The 20028-nt window shown below is 37.6% G+C and overlaps 1 protein-coding gene across 1 annotated transcript; it reads left to right on the forward strand.

Annotated features, from left to right (window-relative positions):
- Positions 1-3287: 3287 nt before the first annotated feature.
- LOC124280265 lies at positions 3288-15704 on the forward strand. The gene is given in 9 exon segments (XM_046716163.1): positions 3288-3510; positions 5964-6472; positions 6814-6880; positions 8048-8126; positions 10233-11455; positions 11457-13798; positions 14170-14308; positions 14818-14980; positions 15623-15704. Coding segments are annotated over 8 exon segments (4401 nt in total). The 5' UTR covers positions 3288-3510; positions 5964-6166.
- Positions 15705-20028: the final 4324 nt, after the last annotated feature.

Genomic DNA, 20028 nt, shown 5'->3' on the forward strand with positions numbered 1-20028 from the left:
GAGCCAGATTGAACACTGGGCTTCACTTTAAGCAACGTGTTAGATTCAAATACATGAACAAAGCTTTGAGCCTCAATAAAGACGTATTTAGGTAGATATAATACTAATCTATGGAATGAAACACAAATCAGGACATATGTGTGGGGTTAAGGTTGTTTTTGAGAGCCCGGGCCAAGCCGGACCGAAAGCATGTTATACTATGTGGTTGTTGACAATGTATAGAAATTAGGGCTTCACTTTAAGCAACGTGTTTGTTTCAAATACTACGCTTTGAGACTCTATAAAGACGTACTGAGGTAGATCTAACACTAATCTATGGATATAAACACATTTCAAGATACATGTGTGAGGTTTAGTTTGTTTTTGACATCACGGGCCAAGTCGGGCCGAACAGCGACTAAACACTTTTGATTGAGGCTATGTTGTGTTTGGGGAGAGAAAAGGGCTTCACTTTACCGAACCAGTTATCTTTACATGTGGCATTTTGTAACATCACACAGTGATATTGAGGTAGATATAATACTAATCTATGGAATGAAAGACAAATCAGGACATATGTGTGGGGTTAAGGTTGTTTTTGAGAGCCCGGGCCAAGCCGGACCGAAAGCATGTTATACTATGTGGTTGTTGGAATGTATAGAAATTGGGGCTTCACTTTAAGCAACGTGTTTGCTTCAAATACCACGCTTTGAGACTCTATAAAGACGTACTTAGGTAGATCTAACACTAATCTATGGATATAAACACATTTCAAAATACATGTGTGAGGTTTAGTTTGTTTTTGACATCACGGGCCAAGTCGGGCTGAACAGCGACTAAACACTTTTGATTGAGGCTATGTTGTGTTTGGGGAGAGAAAAGGGCTTCACTTTACCGAACCAGTTATCTTTACATGTGGCATTTTGTAACATCACACAGTGATATTTAGGTAGATATAATACTAATCTATGGAATTAAACACAAATCAGGATATATGTGTGGGGTTAAGAATGTTTTTGAGAGCCCGAGCGAAGCCGGACCGAAAGCATGTTATACTATGTGGTTGTTGGAATGTAAAGAAATTAGGGCTTCACTTTAAGCAACGTGTTTGTTTCAAATACTACGCTTTGAGACTCTATAAAGACGTACTTAGGTCGATATAACTCTATTCTAGAGATATAGACAGACATCAGGATACATGTGTGAGGTTAAAGGTGTTTTTGACAGCACGGGCCAAGTCGGGCTGAACAGAGACTAAACACTTTTGATTGAGGCTATGTTGTGAAAGGGAGAGAGAAAAGGGCTTCACTTTAACGGAGCAGGTTTCTTTACATGTGGCATTTTGTAACATCACACAGTGATATTTAGGTAGATATAATACTAATCTATGGAATTAAACACAAATCAGGACACATGTGTGAGGTTTAAGGTGTTTTTGAGAGTCCGGGCCAACCGGACTGAACGCTGTGATACAGTGTCTTTGGTGAGATTATGTAGAAAAGAGAGCTTCACTTTCAGCAACGTTTTTGCTTCACATACTACGCTTTGAGACTCTGTGATGTGATATTTAGGTAGATCTAGCACCAATCTATGGATATAAACACATTTCAAAATACATGTGTGAGGTTTAAGCTGTTTCTGACAGCCCGGACCAAGTCGGGCCGAACGGCGACTAAACACTTTTGATTGAGGCTATGTTGTGTTTGGGGAGAGAAAAGGGCTTCACTTTACCGAACCAGTTATCTTTACATGTGGCATTTTGTAACATCACACAGTGATATTGAGGTAGATATAATACTAATCTATGGAATTAAACACAAATCAGGATATATGTGTGTGGTTTAAGGTATGTTTGAGAGCCCGGGGCAAGCCGGACCGAAATCATGTTATACTATGTGGTTGTTGACAATGTATAGAAATTAGGGCTTCACTTTAAGCAACGTGTTTGTTTCAAATACTACTCAAGATACATGTGTGAGGTTTAAGGTGTTTTTGACAGCACGGGCCAAGCCGGGCTGAACAGAGACTAAACAATTTCTATTGCAGATTTTGTTTTCCGAGGATTTTATTTTCCTAAATCATAGGGAAAGGAGCGAGAAAAGTGCTTCACTTTTACTTTACTTTATGACGTGGTATTTAGGTAGATATAATACCATTTTGTGTTTCATGTGTATTCGTAAATATAAGCATATGCATACGCGCTGGCTATCTGATTTGGGCTGGTATTGTTTACAGGAAAACACATAATTATTTTTGTGTTTGTGAATGCATACTTTGTTTGATCCTTTATAACATATTACAAAATTTTGTGATTTCAGATATTTCTTTTAATATACGTAATCATGTCATATTTGCCCATTGACACTCGCTGATATCCACGTCTCTTTAACATAAACATCCCGTGCTGATTCAGCCTGAGACAATAAAGGTTAATTAGGGAACCCCAATATCTTAATTAAGGAAAGAAAAGCAGTCAAAACACTGTCACTTCCTGCCCAGGACCCCAGGATGTCACACGCTAAGAGAAGTAAGCAACCTTCCCCCATAGACATATCAAGGAAAACACATAACAACAAGACGGTGTCTTTTCTACGGGAATTTCGGTATGTAGTCATTGTTCTTGTGTGGGGGTTTTTTCACCATTAACTATACATTTTCAATCAAAATATGCATTTGTGAAGGCAGGAAGTGTATCGACCCAAATGTGCAGGTTTCGTTTTAATATTCTGCAATCCATTTTTAGTATTACCCGGTGGCCCGGCCCGGCCCGACTTTTCTTGGCCCGACTTTTAGGCCATCCCGGGCAAAACATATCTTCCAGATCTATGGAAAAATGTCATTCAGTGTCGAATACATGTATGTAGTTCTAATATAGGTATGATTAAAGTAACACGAAGTGAGGTTGATAGAAATATCACGAACAACCATTTATAAATACAGTAATGCTGCCTCGCATTTCAAATCAAACCCAGACGACCGATATTATTTCGCGCCTGCGAAATGTAAATTTGTTCGCTCTCGAAAATAGTTCCCGTTGCCATATCACCAGAGAGGTGCCAGGTACTTGATTACTACGCGACCCTAGTGAAATATGAGTAGGGATAATAGTCCCAATATCGCTACCTGTTAGCATTAATGTATATTGTCAAAACAATTCCTACAACGACATGGTTTGAAAATGAGAAATTATGGCTGTAAAGGAACAAAGTATGCGGACCTATTTCTAGCCTCGGAGAAACATCCGGAAATTACCTCACCTTCATTCCAAAGGTCAGCTGAGTTTGTCTCAGCTTCATTATAAGGTCAATTTCGTGTGATTTTCATCGATTGTTTTCGACCTGATGAATTTTAAGAGCTGTAGGAACCGAAGATGAAGTGTTTGCTTTACTAGATTCAGATCTTTGAATGGACGCATCATGGGAGACACGGCTTTAATGCCGTTAAACTAGCACCCTAGCCATGGCTTTGGTTTTGACAGTTGCAGAAGAGAAATTCTGTCAGACGACACAATCGTCGAAGCTTCAGTTCGAGGTAAGTAAGTGTTACAGTATGCACTTTGTATCTTTCATACATTGAATACGTCTCTGTATATCTAAGCTACGCATTTTGTGAAAATCATTACTTATTTTGAAAAGTTCAGCTGCATGTGTGAGGCACGAAACTCATGACATGATCGCCACCCCTCGATAGGGAATAGCAAATGTGCCTGAACTAATTCAAAGGAAAAAACCCGACGTGTTATCATAATGTTTTGTCACGTATGCGTGTTCCCGTTGGATTGATAAAATGAGTGGTATCTAGGAAGTAAGATGTATTTAGTAACTGAGCGTAGCATAGCTTGCGTCAGGAGAGTGACCTTCACCTCTCCTTTACGGAAGCTTCAGACAGTCGTCATACCTCGGCTTCGAGCCAGGAACTTGTGGTATGTCATGAATCCGAAGAAAAGATTTTGTGAAAAAATCCGACAATAATTTCAATGAATATGCGCAGTGGTTAACCTAGTAGCACTATTGCTAATTATGTGGTCTGGCTTTTAAAAAAAACAAACACTAGTTGTAGTCTGCACTGCTTATGACTGAACTGCTTTGTCATTATTTGCAATAAGTCACATGACGAACTTATTTTGGAAGCTTATATTCAAAGAATTTTCTACACCAGTACCTGTGCGAGTAAATGATGCTTGCAATGGACTAGTATTAACTCAAATGTGAAATCTGCATACAAAAACTAAGGCAGAAATAGACACATAACATAAAGAAAAATGGGTGTGGCAAATGTTGCTAAGCAGACAGAACTGATATACAAACAACACACCCCAACACAACTTTGTCAATTCAAATGCTTATTATATATGTGAGATATTATTGTGAACAATTTACACTCACTATGCACATATGCTTTCAGTCCACTTTTCATTCCACACTCTATATTGGATTTATATGATGACATCAATCTGAGTCTGTATCAGTCAGCCATGAAAAGGAAAAAGAATCGTGGACTAAAATTCTTTTGCATATACAAAAACCCTTAATTCCAGAGGCAGTTTGTCTTGTTTACTTTGGAATTCACTGTTCTCTTTAAGTTTGAAATTGCACATTGTTTGTTCTATGTCTTGTTGACATTTAGTCTGATATTATAAAATACAGTTCACACCATTCAAACAATGCACATATATTGGTTGGACACATTTACAGTCACTCTTGAAATTTTGCACATTGGTTACGTACCATCTTCTCTTGGAGTGTTTTGTGTCTTAAACATTGATAAAAAGTCAGTACAAGCACATCTAATGCTGATAGTTCATCGTGATGTTTAGTATGTAGCGCTCAAATAAACTTAGAGCAGTATTGGTACCAACACAGCAGGCTATCGATGAATATCATATAGAAAGATTAATGAATTATTGATAAATACCAGAGAAATCGCTTTTGATAAAATAGTCTTAAAGAAATCTAAAATTCTAACAAAAAACTCCATTCTGAACATAATGTGGAAGCACCCCATATGTAAAGACGTAACTCTTCGTGCATTTTGTGTGTAAAATAAAGTTATGTTTCATCACAATAGTTTATATAAGATATTATTGGTGACAAAGTTCTCATATTAGTAATCAGTACTAATTCTTCCAATTGATGCCACTTTCAATTATCAATCTTCTTAGCCAGCCCAAGTTAGCTGCAGTAAACGATATGAGTGTCTTTAGTCAGTGCTGTCTCCATTATGTTTCTAACATCATCACACGCAATTTCAATCTTGGGCATATCATTATTCTGTACTAATGTGTAATGCAGTGTTGCAATGCATGTAGTCAGCAAGGTGTTAGACAAGAGTGTGTACAGTGTTCACGAATAGCGTCTGGCCCTCTGACAAATCCGGCAGATTCGCCGGTGGTCCGGTGGAAGTCTACCACCTGCCGGCCCCAGTGTCCGACTGTATATTTCACAATGACTTTGACTAAAGTTGTCTTATGTGACACATCACACTTGTTTGCTGTTTACAAATTATACGTTTGTTAATAATGTCAATGCCACTTATAAGAAGTGTTAAATCTGAAATGTGTGTTTAATTTTTATTCTATGGGTCCTGTGAATTTTCAGTGGGTCAGACAGACCTCTGAAACTTACAGGATGCAATGTCCTGTTACTTTGAAACACCATTCATGAACACTGTGTGTACATCAAATGTACCACTATAGGATGTCATACAATATTTAATTTAAGCCTAGAGATTTAATCCAAAAGTATTTAAATGCAGGTACCACTTAAATGTACCACCCTTTGACTTTCATGCAAATTTGAATTACTGAATCACCTGTGTGTAAAAAACAGTGTATACATAGCATGAATATAAAGGCAGAGTAGTTGCAGGCCAATGTTTGACATGTTCTTTGTGTAAAATAGGTAGATACTAGACAGATACTTTTCTTCTCTTTCCATGTTTAAATGTGCATATGTATATTTATTTTTTTTTATCCTGTTTTTCAGTCTTTCAGCTTGAGCCGCTCTGGGGAAGTTTCCAAGAGTGATGAAAAACAAGTAAAGATGGATTGGCTTTTGGCACAGCAGTATTAAAAACCTTTCTCACAATGTTTACCCAGCAAGGTGGTACCTTTAACTTGGTCTTGATGAAACTTGGCATGGCATACTTGATGATAAGGGAACAGGAGCCTAGTTGTTAGACAGGCTTCATGAAGTACCCTGAACACAGAATGTCCTTGGAGGCAGCAATGCCTTTATCGGACTCTGTATTGACCTGGTTAGGTCACCAGTTGGAACTCCGCAAAATTGATTCTGTCATTTACACCCGTTATGTCATCAGTCTGCTGCAGCAGGATATGGCAGACATTGATAGCACTGACCGAGATGAATTTTGGGATATAAAGAAAGATTCCAAGAAGGCTAAAGAAAGGAGGGATGTTAAGAAGAAGCCTGTCAGTGAGGAGGAAAGACGGAAAAATGCTGCCGTAGAGTGTCTCTTGTCCGTGTCTGATGAGGTGTGTTTTGATTCTGACAATTATTTTGGCGCTTTTACTGTTCAAGAGACAGTGATTTTCGTGGCCAAACCCATCTGTATCTGCTGAAAAGCGAATAGCTATGTAGAGAAGATTCTGTTCAGTCTTATGACATGTTGCATGTATTTTAACAAAAACATTATAAGAAATTAGTCAGAAGCTTAGCAAACATTTACACTGATTTACAGTGTGGTTGGTTGAGATTTATTTTATGCTATAATTTTGTCACCCAGTCATTTTAGGTAGTTTTTCTTTGTATCTATTCTGTTTTTCCAAAGTGATCAAAGGTGAAATGTTCAATGCCATTCTTAATTTATTTTCAGGATAATGATATCGAAAGTTTGGTCGAAGAACTGTTCATCAGACTAAAGGAGACAAAGAGCAGTCAGGGTGAGTGTGTGTTGCTAGCACTAATCATGTCTCTTAGAAGAAGAACACTTGTTTTACCGCGCCCTGCACTTTACTTGTGCCCTTTTTAATGTGTCTTTGTACTTGCGCAATTTTCCGGTTTTTAATATCACTGACACTTACCTCCCCTGGCGGAAGTGGCGAATGTTGTTTTCATAACAATTATCAAATGCGTATTTATTTGTAAACATTTAAAATGAAGACATTAAGGGAGCTGACAATAAATGAGGCTGAATCTTATCATTTTGTTTGGGTTTTGATTGTGGTTTGTGCCCTTTTCAAACCAGGATGCCCTTTTCTGTACAACCTTCACCCTGCCCTTTTGTTGTCTGGAGGAAACACTATGTTTGTTTGAGTCTGAAAGTATATGAACAAGGGTAGGTCCATGTTCTTTTACAGGGGTAGACACCATTGCTGTAACAGTAACAAAACTAGATTTTGTGAGAAAATATCTAGTTCTTCAATGTTTTCAGTTTCTGACTAACCTGTGACGCTGTCCCTGCGCCTGAAGTTAATGTCTACAAAATTTAAAGTGACGTGACTTGTCTGATATGGCTTAATGCCAGGTTAGGTGATATTCGGGTTTAACAAAAATATCACAGAAGTCTTTACAGTCATTCTCAAAGTTTCTTAAACGAAAAGATCTTTTACTAATATATTGAGAATGAATAATCTCTCATTTCATGTTTCTACATATCAAATTGTTGATATAAAACATTCTTTGGTATAAAACCTGTGATGGTCCGGGTTAGAATATTGATCTTCAGTAACCCATGCTTGTCGTAAGAAGCGACTAACGGGATCGGGTGGTCAGGCTCGCTGACTTGGTTGACACATGTCATCAGTTCCCAATTGCGCAGATCGATGCTCATGCTGGATTGTCTGGTCCAGACTCCATTATTTACAGACCGCCGCCATATAGCTGGAATATTGCTGAGTGCGGCGTAAAACTAAACTCACTCACTCACTCCTTCTCATAACAATGATATGAATATTCTTGGAGTGAGTGAGTTTAGTTTTACGCCACACTCAGCAATATTCCAGCTATATGGCGGCGGTCTGTAAATAATGGAGTCTGAGAAACCAATGGCTTATTATTTCTTCCTAATTGGTTGATTTCGTTTCAGTGTGGTTTGTTTTTCTTTTCAGGTTGTTTTTCTCCTCTTGCTATAAATACTAAAGACGAGTCAAAGTTTCAAGTCAAAGAGTTCCAAGACCCTGCTGAAAGGTAATAATTATTTATTTATATTATATGTTAGCTTAGTACACCATGTTGGTTAATAGTGTTCTAAAAGGCTTCGCTAAAAGATCAAAGGCACCGACAGTACTTTATCAGACGATAAAGTACACTTTTTGCATTATGTTGCAATGTATTGACGTCACTATGCCATTCTAGTCTGCCCCCTCGTAATCAAATATACCTTTGGTAAACTGACATCACAATGAATGTCAGTTGTCATTGAGGAATGCAGTTCCCTACAGTAGCATCTTGGTTCTTGGTTTGCAGTTGCTTTACCCAGCTTTCACTGGTGGAAACATTACGTTTAACCTTTTTGATGGAAAAAATGTTTAAGCTCAACTCACAATTAATCAGCAACACAGCAATGTTCCCTAATTAAGCCTTGTCCAGTCCCACAATGCATCCATCATCTGAGATGCTTTAACTGTTGTAGTTAAGGGCAAAACTGTACTTTATTAGACTATACATGGGGGTAGAGCAAACTGTATTTCTTAATTATATGTTTGATATTTTAGTATTCAATTGTTGAGCATGTTTAGTGTCTTTTCGAGCGCTCTGCGTTAAATCATGTATAGTTAGTTGCCTCTCATCAGTTAATATGATTAATGTATGAGGAATCTGACCATCTTTATAAGTTTTTCATTGTTTTTAAGTATGTAATACTTATACTATTGAATACTGCCGATTGTTTTGATGTTCTATTATGGATTTTTCTAGAGTTGTTAATATATATTTTGAAAAATAATTCTTTTGAACAGCCCGTTTAAAATATATTTTCTTGATATTGACTTAACAAGTTGTGCAAGACATATGTTTGTAGATTTAGAGGACCTGAAGTTATCCCATTTGAAGTAGTAAAATGACAACAGACAAAATGTGAAGACAACATTCAGGCCACTGAACAATCATGTTGAATGAATTAACAAATGAACCACATTGCTTGTATACCTTTCAAGAACTCTGGAGAAATTGCATTAACTTTACATCTAACCTGTGTTTTATGATGAAACTGAATGAACTGTGAATGACTAGAGTTGTGTCCCCTTGTACACATGTCATGCTGTTCCAATTTCACATTTGATTTATTTGAATTTATGTTAATTATGCTTGGTCTGTGAACACCCAGGATTTATAGATGTTATATTCGACGTCTCGTCCTTCTGTCCATCTGCATTTTTATTTTTCTTGGTTTTCATGGAAACAATTTGGACTTAGTCTCAAAAGGTAGGGGTGGGCTTCGTTTCCGGAGCACAACCCGAAAACCTTTCAATATCTTTCAACAAAACTTCTTAGATATGTGAAGCAGATCCCAAAGGGGTGCCTTTTGCTATTTGCAGATTTGGGGCATTTATATTTTTCCTGATTTCCATGGCAATAATTCGGACTTAGTCTGAAAAGGGAGGTGTCTGCTTCATTTCTGGAACATAACTTAAAAATCTCAGGTATATGTGGCAGATCCAAAGGTGGTGCCTTTGCTCATTACAGATTTTAGGCTTTTATATTTTTCCTGATTTCCATGGGAATGATATGTACTTAGTTGGACTTTAAGTTTAAGTAACTGTCAGATGATTTGTTCTTTCAAATTTGTGGGAGCCGGGGGATTTGTCATATTCTGATGACTCTTGTTTATGAAAGGAAAGCCAACTATTTGTGTGAAAAGCTCAAAATGTGTCAATGTGTATGCGACACTGTGTAGTGACATTGATGTTGCATGCTAATGTGGCTCTCATCTTGATTTTCATTTTGAGTAAAAGCGGTCCTTGAAAAATAATGTTTTTCTTTGAAAGTGCACAAAAGCTGCTTGAATTTAGAGTCCAAAAATCTGTATAGTCCCTGGAAATGCATTTGTAACACACACTTTTTTCTGTGTGCCTTTGGTTTCTACATTTCACTTACCATGCTTTAGTATAATACCAACACTCTTGGGGATATGCTTGTTAAAATACTGTTATAGACAATTTGGCCCAAACCATTGCATAGAATGTTAACAATGTCTAAAAAATGTGACCAATTACATACATTTTACATGATTATATGTTAAACATTAAGTTAGTGATGTGAAGTAATTGTTAAAACATTTCCTTTGTTTTGTAGGTACTATGCAGCATTTCCAGCTCTTCCTGGTGATGGCACCCCACCACAACTATCCCCGTCATCTGATGACAATATTTGGCGGAAAAACAGGAAAAGTGGATCTCTTGCTGGGGAAACATCTGAGAGTAAAGAAGGATCTCCTCGGAATGTATCTCCTGAACATGCAGAGGCTTTCACACAAGAAGTCAAAACTGTAGAGAAATCTCCGGTGGATTCGAAGTCATCCACAAATTCACCATCAGCACCTGAAAGAAGGAGGCGATCAGGAAGAGGAGATTCCAGTCAAAAGATGTCTCCTAGTGCAGGAGGAAGAAAGAAAAATATGAAGGGGAAGAAAGAGATTGAGGCACAGAGCAAGGCAGTTCGTTTTCTAAGCTGGCCACCACCAGGGCACATGAAGAAAGAAAATGGAAAAGTAGATACTGAGAAACAAGCCAATCCTGAAGAAACAGAAGAAGAGAAATACTGCAGTATGGTTGAGCAGATGTTGAAAGAAATGCTATTATCAGACAGGAAACATGTTCAGGCTCCAACAGACCTGCCAATGTGGGCCTATTTTCCAGCAGAAGGGTTCACGGAAGGATGCTTCACAGAATGGTTTAGAGAAGACAGTCAGAGTCCAGAATTCACTGAAAATGATGATTGGTACACACAGCCCCTGGAGCATATTTTCTACACACCAGTGTCCCAGACAAAACGGCTTTACAAAAGGCACAGCTATCCACCAATGCTGAATTTTGGTGAACAGTTTGAGTGGAACACTATTCTGTCTTTGAAGAAAACCACAACAGATTATATTTTATTGGAAGATGTTTTTGATCCAAACAAGGACGTTCCAAAAGAAGATGTTTTGGAGATTTTGTTGAGCCATCCACAGGAAGCAGTGTCTGATGTGGTTGAGCAGCCGAATGAGGATTTGCAGTTTAGTGGAGAACAAGAGAAGGCTATCAATAATGAAGGAGTAGAGTGTTTGTCTGAAGAAAAAGGTAAAGAAGCAAAAGAAGTGGCTAAGGATCAAGAAGAACGAATTGTTGAAGAAACCAATGAAGCCGTAAAGGAAACTGATGAAACCCCAGCTTGGTATAACGACGACCTAGCCCCTACTTCCCCAAATGTTTTATTTCCTTTTGACGAATTTGCTAACTTTGCCACCAATGTAGATGGGAAGTCCAAGGTTGACTTTAACACCAGTGCCTTGCCACTTACATTACCAAGTCTTTTCCCCCGGTACAGACCCTGACTGCCTTGTCCCAGCCAGTGATACCAGTAGCACTGTCTCTAGTGTGGAAAAAGGTTATTTCAGTGACGTTACAGAGACATCCTTCGTCTTTGACATGAGCCGACACAGCAGTCCATTCCCTGACATGCTGCTCCTGATGAACTATGGAGAAGATGATGACACAGGCCAGATGACCACAAGTACTGCTAGTAGCTTGAAAGGGAGTAGGTTGGAGAGTCTGTTTGAATCTTCTAGACAGGATCTTCTGGAGAGCATGGAAAAAAGCGAGGTTCAACAACTTGACTATTCAGAGGCAAAACCAGAATTCGATTTTTGTGCTGATGATCTGTTTCTTTATGGAGCCGAAGAGGAAGATTGTATATTGTATGGCACCAGAAATATGTTCCCAAATGGCGCCACATCCAATGGAAATCCTCTAGAATCATCATCAAACACGGAGGAGAAACAAGATTCTGAAACAGAAACAGAAGAAAAATCGACATCAGTGTCTTCAAGTCAGCTTGAGCCTCAGTCAAAATTTACTGATTCTACCTCTGAAGATGAGAGAGATGAAAGTGCCTGTTTTCCTTCTGATCTCTTTAATTCTTTCAGTTCTGTAGGAGAAAGTTCTGGTGGATCAGTTCTGTTGGCAGAACCAGGCTTGGTTGAACACAGTTATGTCCTAGATCTGCTTGATTCTGGAGAAGTTAGTCTACAAAATGAATGTTCCTCTTCATATTTTGTTCATCTGTCCCCTCTATCTGGATCTGGCGGGTCATGCTGGCAAAGCAAGATATTGCTACATGACTATGGAGATACTTTTACATTTGGGAGCTTAGAACGCTCTTCTGAACTCACATGGGACGCAGTATTAAGTCAAAAGAAACATATTTGGTCATCAGCAATGAGTCGAAGTCCTGTAAATTTGTCAGTTAGGTCTCCTACTTTGAAAGGTGAGCTGTGGCAACTTTGGGATGTCAACAGTCAGAAGAAAATGGCTGATATGAGGGCAAAAAACACTGATACAAATGCTTGCACCTGGAACAGTATCCTTAGTCTTTCTGTCTATGCTCCTGACAAGGTTGAAGAGGAAGAAGAATGGAACAACGATGATGAAGTCTTCCTTTCAGAAATCATCAATGAAGAAGATGCAGTGTTAGGGCTTCAGTTTCTTGAAGAGATCAATGGAATAGGAAAGGGTCCACGATATGAAAGAAGCGTTTCGGAGAGTGACTTACAAAGCATGGCAGACAACCCTTTCCTGGACATGTCAAAACCAAATCTAGACATAAGTTATGAATTGATTCCATCTGAAAATTCTGCTTTCCAGGGTGTTGTTCCAAAGCAATTGCATCATGTCAGAAGTGCTCCAAATCTCCGCTATAAGTCATTAGTGTCAATGGTTCGGGAAGATGATCTCCATCCACCTGGTCTAGCTAGTATTGAATCTCCTGTTGAACATTTGTATTTCTCTGCTAAAACTCACTTTCGTCCTATCCAAACCCCTGTTGCAACTCCAGATGAAGATGTCGAGTTCCAGCCCAAGGATCTCTTTGGTGGAATGTCAGACAACAGTGGAACTCCATATCAACAGTTTCTTAGTCCAGGAGAAGAAGAAGAAAGCAACTTTCGGCCCAAATTTAAAATACAAAAAGATTTGGACAAATATATTCAAACTGGGGGAAGTCTAGATGAATCAGATATTGACTACGAGAGATTTAGACAGCAACATTGTGAACAAGCCAAAAACAGTCGAACTGAATTCATTGAAGAAATTGTTGTTGGTTCCGTCTTAGAAGAAAATCTGGAACCGGACGTCGTAGATCAAAGTTCAAGCTACCTAGCAGTTGCTGAGCCTGAGATTGCTGAAACAGACAGCGTCAAGAACCTTTCACTTTCCAAAAGTGTAGGTCCATCTGTGGAGGACGAATCTGTACTGCAGTTATGTACGAGTCTAAGAGACTTGTACAGTGAAAAGAAAGCAGACAAGAGCAGGAAAATAACAAAACAAAGTCAAGGAGTGGACTCAAAAGTCCCAGATGATTCTAAATGGGATGGTCAGAAGATCAAAGAAATGCATTTGTCAGATGTGCAACACTATCATGACATATGGAGCGCAGGATATGAAATGGACTTGCATCCTTTCAGTGTTGATAATGAGACTTTGTACTTGCCATGTGCTGTTGATGAGACACTCTGCAGTTCAGAGGTCACAACAAACGATGAAGAAAACAAGTCAAAAGAGGAGTCTGACAAAACCGATGAACTCTACTTATATTACTTGGAAAATTATCCGGAATATGATTCCTACATATTAAGTGCATCTGATGTTTGCTCTGGCCCACAGGTAAGAATGGGTTTGCATTGTTCTTTGGAAAATTCTTAACACTTAAATGCTGGTATATGCATATGATTGTTGGTAAATAGTAGTCAAATTGTTTTGAACATTCCATTTAGATAAACTGATGCTAATCTATGTGTTAAGGGTAAAATATGCAGAAAATAATGTCAAGTTATATATGTTTGGTCAAGTAAACTGGAAGGGTTTGGTCACAATGGTCGAGACAGAAATAGTATTACAGTTAAAGTTAACATCTACAATGTGACCCAAACACACACTGACTCAGCATTATGCATTAAGAATTATAAACGACATTTTATTATCAGCTTCTGGTCAATTCTTCTTTTGATGGCCAGTATGTTGTTTGTAATTGACAGAGTTATGAAGTGTCTGGTCTGATGCCAATCCCACACCAGGCTGTGTACTCGTCAGATCTTGAGAAGCAGTGGCTTGAGAAAAAGGCCCTCAGTGGAAGGAATGCCAAAAGGAAATCACATAAACTGAAGCTGAGGAGAGGTATGTTTAGAGAATGAGTGAGTGTATGGTTCTAAACAGCTTTAGCAGTAAATCAGTAATGTTGCAGGACGACATGATCTTATCCTGTAACTGTGTTTGGGTGGATACCCTAAGTCCAGGAATGGAATGTTATGATGTGCATGTCATTATTGTTCTGATTCCCTCTGAAATGGTGTTTGGGTGGGAGTGGAAATGCGCAGCCTGATATTGAGACGTTCCTCCACAGACCATCTCAATAGCCTCATAACATGCAGTCTTGAGTCCTGGCATGATGTGCTGTTTAATCTTTTTAACAAATATCAAAAGTCAAAAGTCAAATTGACAACATTTATATGCTCCACACAGTCTATTGAGAAGCTTTCCAATTACTGTGTTTACATCTCTATTTGTGTGCACAGCATAATTTCAATTTTTGGGTGGAGTATAGCATAAATTGTCTCAGATGTAATACGTTACAGTTTCTTTGTAGTATTAATAAAAGCAATCAACATTTAAACTTTCTATTTTAGATTCAATCAAGCGCTGTAAACCCTGCAGTTTTTCCTGGAGGGTAATTGTTCTACGATCTGACTGCAAATTTTCCCATGACTTATCCAGCATCACTTGCAGATTTTGGGAAGAAGGCCTTTGTTTCAAAGGTTCACTCTGTCCATTTTACCATGGTTATCCAAGGTATGTTTTTGTCAGTTTTATGGACAAGTTTAGTTTTCAGCTATAATGTTAACATGAAAATGTTCTACCAGTGCTTAATTAATTGAGTCTATACTAGATTTAATGTATATACCCAGTTAAATATACTTGATTTAATGTATATGCTCAGTTAAGAGCATGTAGATCTTGAAAACTAAGGTTAACCAGTTAACACAGATGGTTTAGGTTTAGAAAAGAGATTAAGTTAAACACCATCTACCATGGTTACCATGAAAACAACTATACTGGCCAGTTGGTGATGGTGGCTAACATTGAGTTACTCCCTTTGGTTGTACATAGCCCATACTCCCCAGCTAAATAACTATAACATTATTCTTCATGTCAACTGTACAAAACAATAAAACAATCACCATTGTTAATGTGTTGTAGCTTAAGAATTGGGAATGACATTTTCTGTCAGATTGTAGTTACAGATTATAATGATAAAAACCTTGTGTCTTGCCATAGTAAAGAAAATCTATGGATATCCACTTCAGTGCACTAATATTTTGTAACATTTAATGGGACACAAAACTAACAAATTTGATTTGGTCCTTTGAATGTTTTGTAATAAGGAAAGGTCTCCAAAATCATGCTACAAATGACTTTGTTTTGTTCTTACAGTGATACTGAGATGAGCTTGACTACTGATGGGAAGAGTGGAGATAGATGTGAATTCAAGAAGGACGAAGTTTCCAGAACTTGACAACTTTGGTAAAAGTGTGGTAAGGAATTAAATATTTTGTTTCTTCCATGAATTGATTTTGTTTCCGTCAGTGAATTTTAAAAACTCCTAATCTTTTATCTCCCCAGCATGTAATGCGGGGATATAGTCAAGCCTCGTCAGTCCGTCTGGCCTGTAATCATTTTGTTTCCAGAGCATAACTAAAAAACGTTCAATATTTATCTACAAAATTGGTAGACATATCAAACAGGACCTAAGGTGGTGCCTTTTGCTATTTTACAGATTTTTGTCGCTTTTATTTTCTCTGTTTCCATGGAAACGCTTTGGACTTAGTCTTAAAGAGGGGTGGGCTTCTGCTTTCCTCGGAGCATAACTCAAAAACTGTTCAATATTTTTCAACAACAAAACTTGGTAGATATATCAAACAGATCCTTAAGTGGTGCCTTTGCTATTTGCAGATTTTGGCATTTTTATTTTTCCCGGTTTCAATGGAAATGATTAGGACTTAGTCCCAAAAGTGAGGGGTGGGCTTTGCTTCCCGAGCATAACTCAAGAACCGCTCAATATTTTTACACCACCCCACCCCACACCCCACCCACCCTACTTCACTCCACCCCGGCATGTAATGCGGGGATATAGTCGTCGCTTTGTTTCCAGAATCATTTTGTTTCGAGCATAACTCAAAGACCATTCGATATTTTTCAACAAAAATTGGTAGATATGTCAAACATAACCTAAGGTGGTGCCTTTTGCTATTTACAGATTGTTGTCATTTTATTTTTCTCGGTTTCCATGGAAACGTTTTGGACTTAGTCTTAAAGGGGGGTGGGCTTCGTTTCCGGAGCATAACTCAAAAACCGTTCAATATTTTTCAACAAAACTTGGTAGATATATCAAACAGAACCTTAAGTGGTGCCTTTTGCTTTTGCAGATTTTGGCATTTTATTTTTCCCAGTTTCCATGGAAACGATTCGACTTAGTCCCAAAAGTGAGGGGTGGGCTTTGTTTTCGAGCATAACTCAAGAACCGCTCAATATTTTCAACAAAACTTGGTAGATATATCAAACAGAACCTTGAGTGGTGCCTTTTGCTATTTGCAGATTTTTGGCATTTTATTTTTCCGGTTTCCACGGAAACGACTTAGTCTCAAAAGGGAGGGGTAGGTTTCGCTTCCGAGCACAACTCAAAAACTTCTTAATATCTTTCAGCAAAACTCGGTAGATATGTGAGGCAAATCCCAAAGTGGTGCCTTTTGCTATTACACAGATTTTGTGTCTTTTTATTTTCTAGGTTTCCATGGAAACGATTTAGACTTAGTCTCAGAAGGGAGGGGGGTGGGTTTCGCTTTAAAAACTTCTTAATATCTTTCAGTAAAACTTGGCAGCTATGTGAGGTAGATCTTGAATTGGTGCCTTTTGCTATTTGCTGATTTTTGTCATTTATGTTTTTCATCATTTCCATGGAAACGATTTGCACTTAGTGTCTAAAATCAAGCTGGACTTTAAGTAACTGTCAGATGATTTGTTCTTTCAAAGATGTGGGGCCAGGGGTGATATTTCATCTTCTGATGACTCTTGTTGTGATTTATTATTTTCTCGGTTTCCATGGAAAAGATTCGACTTAGTCCCAAAAGGAGGGGTGGGCTTCATTTCCGTGCACAACTCGAAAAGCATTCAGTATCTTTCAACAGAACTTGGCAGATATATTAGGCAAATGTTGAAATGGTGCCTTTTGCTATTTACACAGATTTTGGCATTTATATTTCTCATGATTTCCATGGAAATGATTTGGACTTAGCTTAAAAAACTAACTGTCAGATGATTTGTTCTTTCAAATATGTGGGGGTCAGGGGATATGTCATCTTCTGATGACTCTTGTCTAACTAGCAATGAGGTTGTTTTATTGCCAACATCAACTTACTTGAGTTGCTTCTCATAACCATGTTCCTATTAGCACAACGTTAAAAACCTGTCTGTTGAGAATGGAAATGGAAGTAATAGGCATCTTGGGACATCTGAATCTCCACAGATTAGAAACAAAACAACTTCGGTCCAGCCTATGAATATTTCTGTACTCTGATCTTATACAGTGGTGCACACATTTGCAGAGGTTTTCTCCTAATTACCTTGTGTAGCCATGCATTATCATACATTAATGTTAAGTAAGTATACATGATCTTTATTTCAGCATAAAGAACTACACAGCCAAAAAGATAAATAGGAAACGACAAGCACACAAAGAATTCCTGAAGAAAACTTTTATCCAATCGGAGAAAGAATAGACCTTCAAAGAAATTGCAGACCAGGACAGTTCAAGCTAGCAGCTGTTGAAAAACACCTGAAAGTTTTTCTTTTCCAATGTTTAATTTTAATGATGTTACACAGATAATTGAGGTGCCTTGACAAAGAAAACCTTTCCAAATCATATTGAATTTATATCCATGTTTTAATTATTGCAACATAGCCTTTACCTACACTTTTAAATCATTGTTCATCTTTCTCAGGATCTCTACCTTTCAAGCAAGTTATTTAACAGCTTTGAGCAGTTGATTTTGAGGGTCAGTGTTTTCAGCATGCATGGAGCCTTCTTTCATTTTTCAGAAACTTTCTTCAGAGCAATGTTCAGGAAATAGTTACTGTTTCATACATCTTTCACCTATAGACTGAAACAGTAGCTATTTAGTGCTGAAATTCCTGTCCACATTTGCTCCTGATGTATGTACAAATTTAACCAAATTGTGTTTGCAGACAGAAATAGAATAGAACAGACAACAAAGAATCAAAGTACCACAAAATGATAAGATCTGTACCTTCAGTTGTACAAAACAGCATTTTGCTACAAATCCCACGTTTACATCCTATCATTGCTCTGAAGAAGCCAGTGTAATACGAAGTCAGTTGCTACTCAGATATAGGACTGTAATATCTAGTCAATATATTAATCATTAGTCAAAGAAACCCTCATATGAGCCCAATATATACCATTAAGAAAAAGTAGGGATATTGGATTTACAAGATTGATAAAATGCAAATGATGAAGCCAAGGAGGAAACAGATGAAGAGAAATTAAGAAGGGAAAATGTGAGAATTTATTCCATTCCTTTGGAAATGTTTCATCTGTATGGATGCATATATTACTTTTCTCATATGCATTGGTAGTAGCTAGTGGTATGCTTGCAAAATGGAATATCCCCAGCTTTCTTTTGAAGGTATATTTACCCACAGGCCTTGACACAAAGTGTTGTGCATTATTTCCTAACTGTTCTACCCAGAGTTTGAGTTAAGAGTTTGAAATTAATCATAGAATCATTTTAGCCATAGAATATTGTTTGAAAAACAATGATTTAGACAAATAATTTCTTTTGGTTTATTCCAAGCAATCACATTCATGTTTCTTTGTTACGGTTCATTCATGGTATTTTGAGGGTTTGATGTGTTGTATTCACAAAGAAATTGTAGAATATAGGATATGTAATTGAACAATCCTATCTCATAAAATATCCATATGCTGAAATAAGTTTTGTATTAATTCTGTATGGTTCAGCACTGATCAAAATATTGCTGAAGTATTATCTTATGGTACAGTAGTTTTACAGAGCTACGCGACTTAGTTGGAAGTTGTGAGGCCGATAAGATTCTCTTAAAAGCGATCTCTAGGTTACTTATTAGGTAGGTCGGATTCCAGTAAATGCTTTGTGAGAGTGCTTTGTGTATCAATCTAATTGTAAAGTAAAATTAACAAGTGTATCCATTTTGTTCATTCATGATCAACTGCTTTTAAACTGTCACTTTCTGTGTTCTGTCTACTGTATTTAAATGAAAGTAATTTATTTTGTCAGTTATTCAGCTTTACATTTGTCTTATGCTCCCAATTACTCACACTTAGACTCTGCACTTTTGTGTAAGTTGCTATGAAAGTACAGGCTAATATCTTGAAGGAAATACACTAATTTAGGTGAATACCTTCCATAAGGATTTTAAATACGGTTTGCAGGAACTGCGTCGTCAGTTTACAGAAAATCTGCGCAACCTCATGTCTTATTTCCAAGATTTGAAGAGAATAACATTTCCATGTTTGTTTTCTGTTTTGATAGCCTTAGCATTGCACCATAATTTCTTTAATTTATTTTCTGTTATTTATTTGTTGAATTTTCAAAACTTTATCATGCATGTGTTTATTTTGTTAGTGATATGAGTTATAGTAAACTTAATTTTAATTCTAACTAGGGGGATGAGTAGATATCCAGTTCAGGAGAAAAGATGAATATTTGTACTGTGTGGTCACTGATAATGAGGTATGAGGACATGTTAGACAAGTAAAGAATAAGCAATATTACGTAACTTAC

This window comes from Haliotis rubra, unplaced genomic scaffold (assembly GCF_003918875.1).
Source record: "Haliotis rubra isolate DU_JTF1 unplaced genomic scaffold, ASM391887v1 Scf2633, whole genome shotgun sequence".
In the NCBI taxonomy this organism is placed as follows: Eukaryota; Metazoa; Mollusca; class Gastropoda; order Lepetellida; family Haliotidae; genus Haliotis; species Haliotis rubra.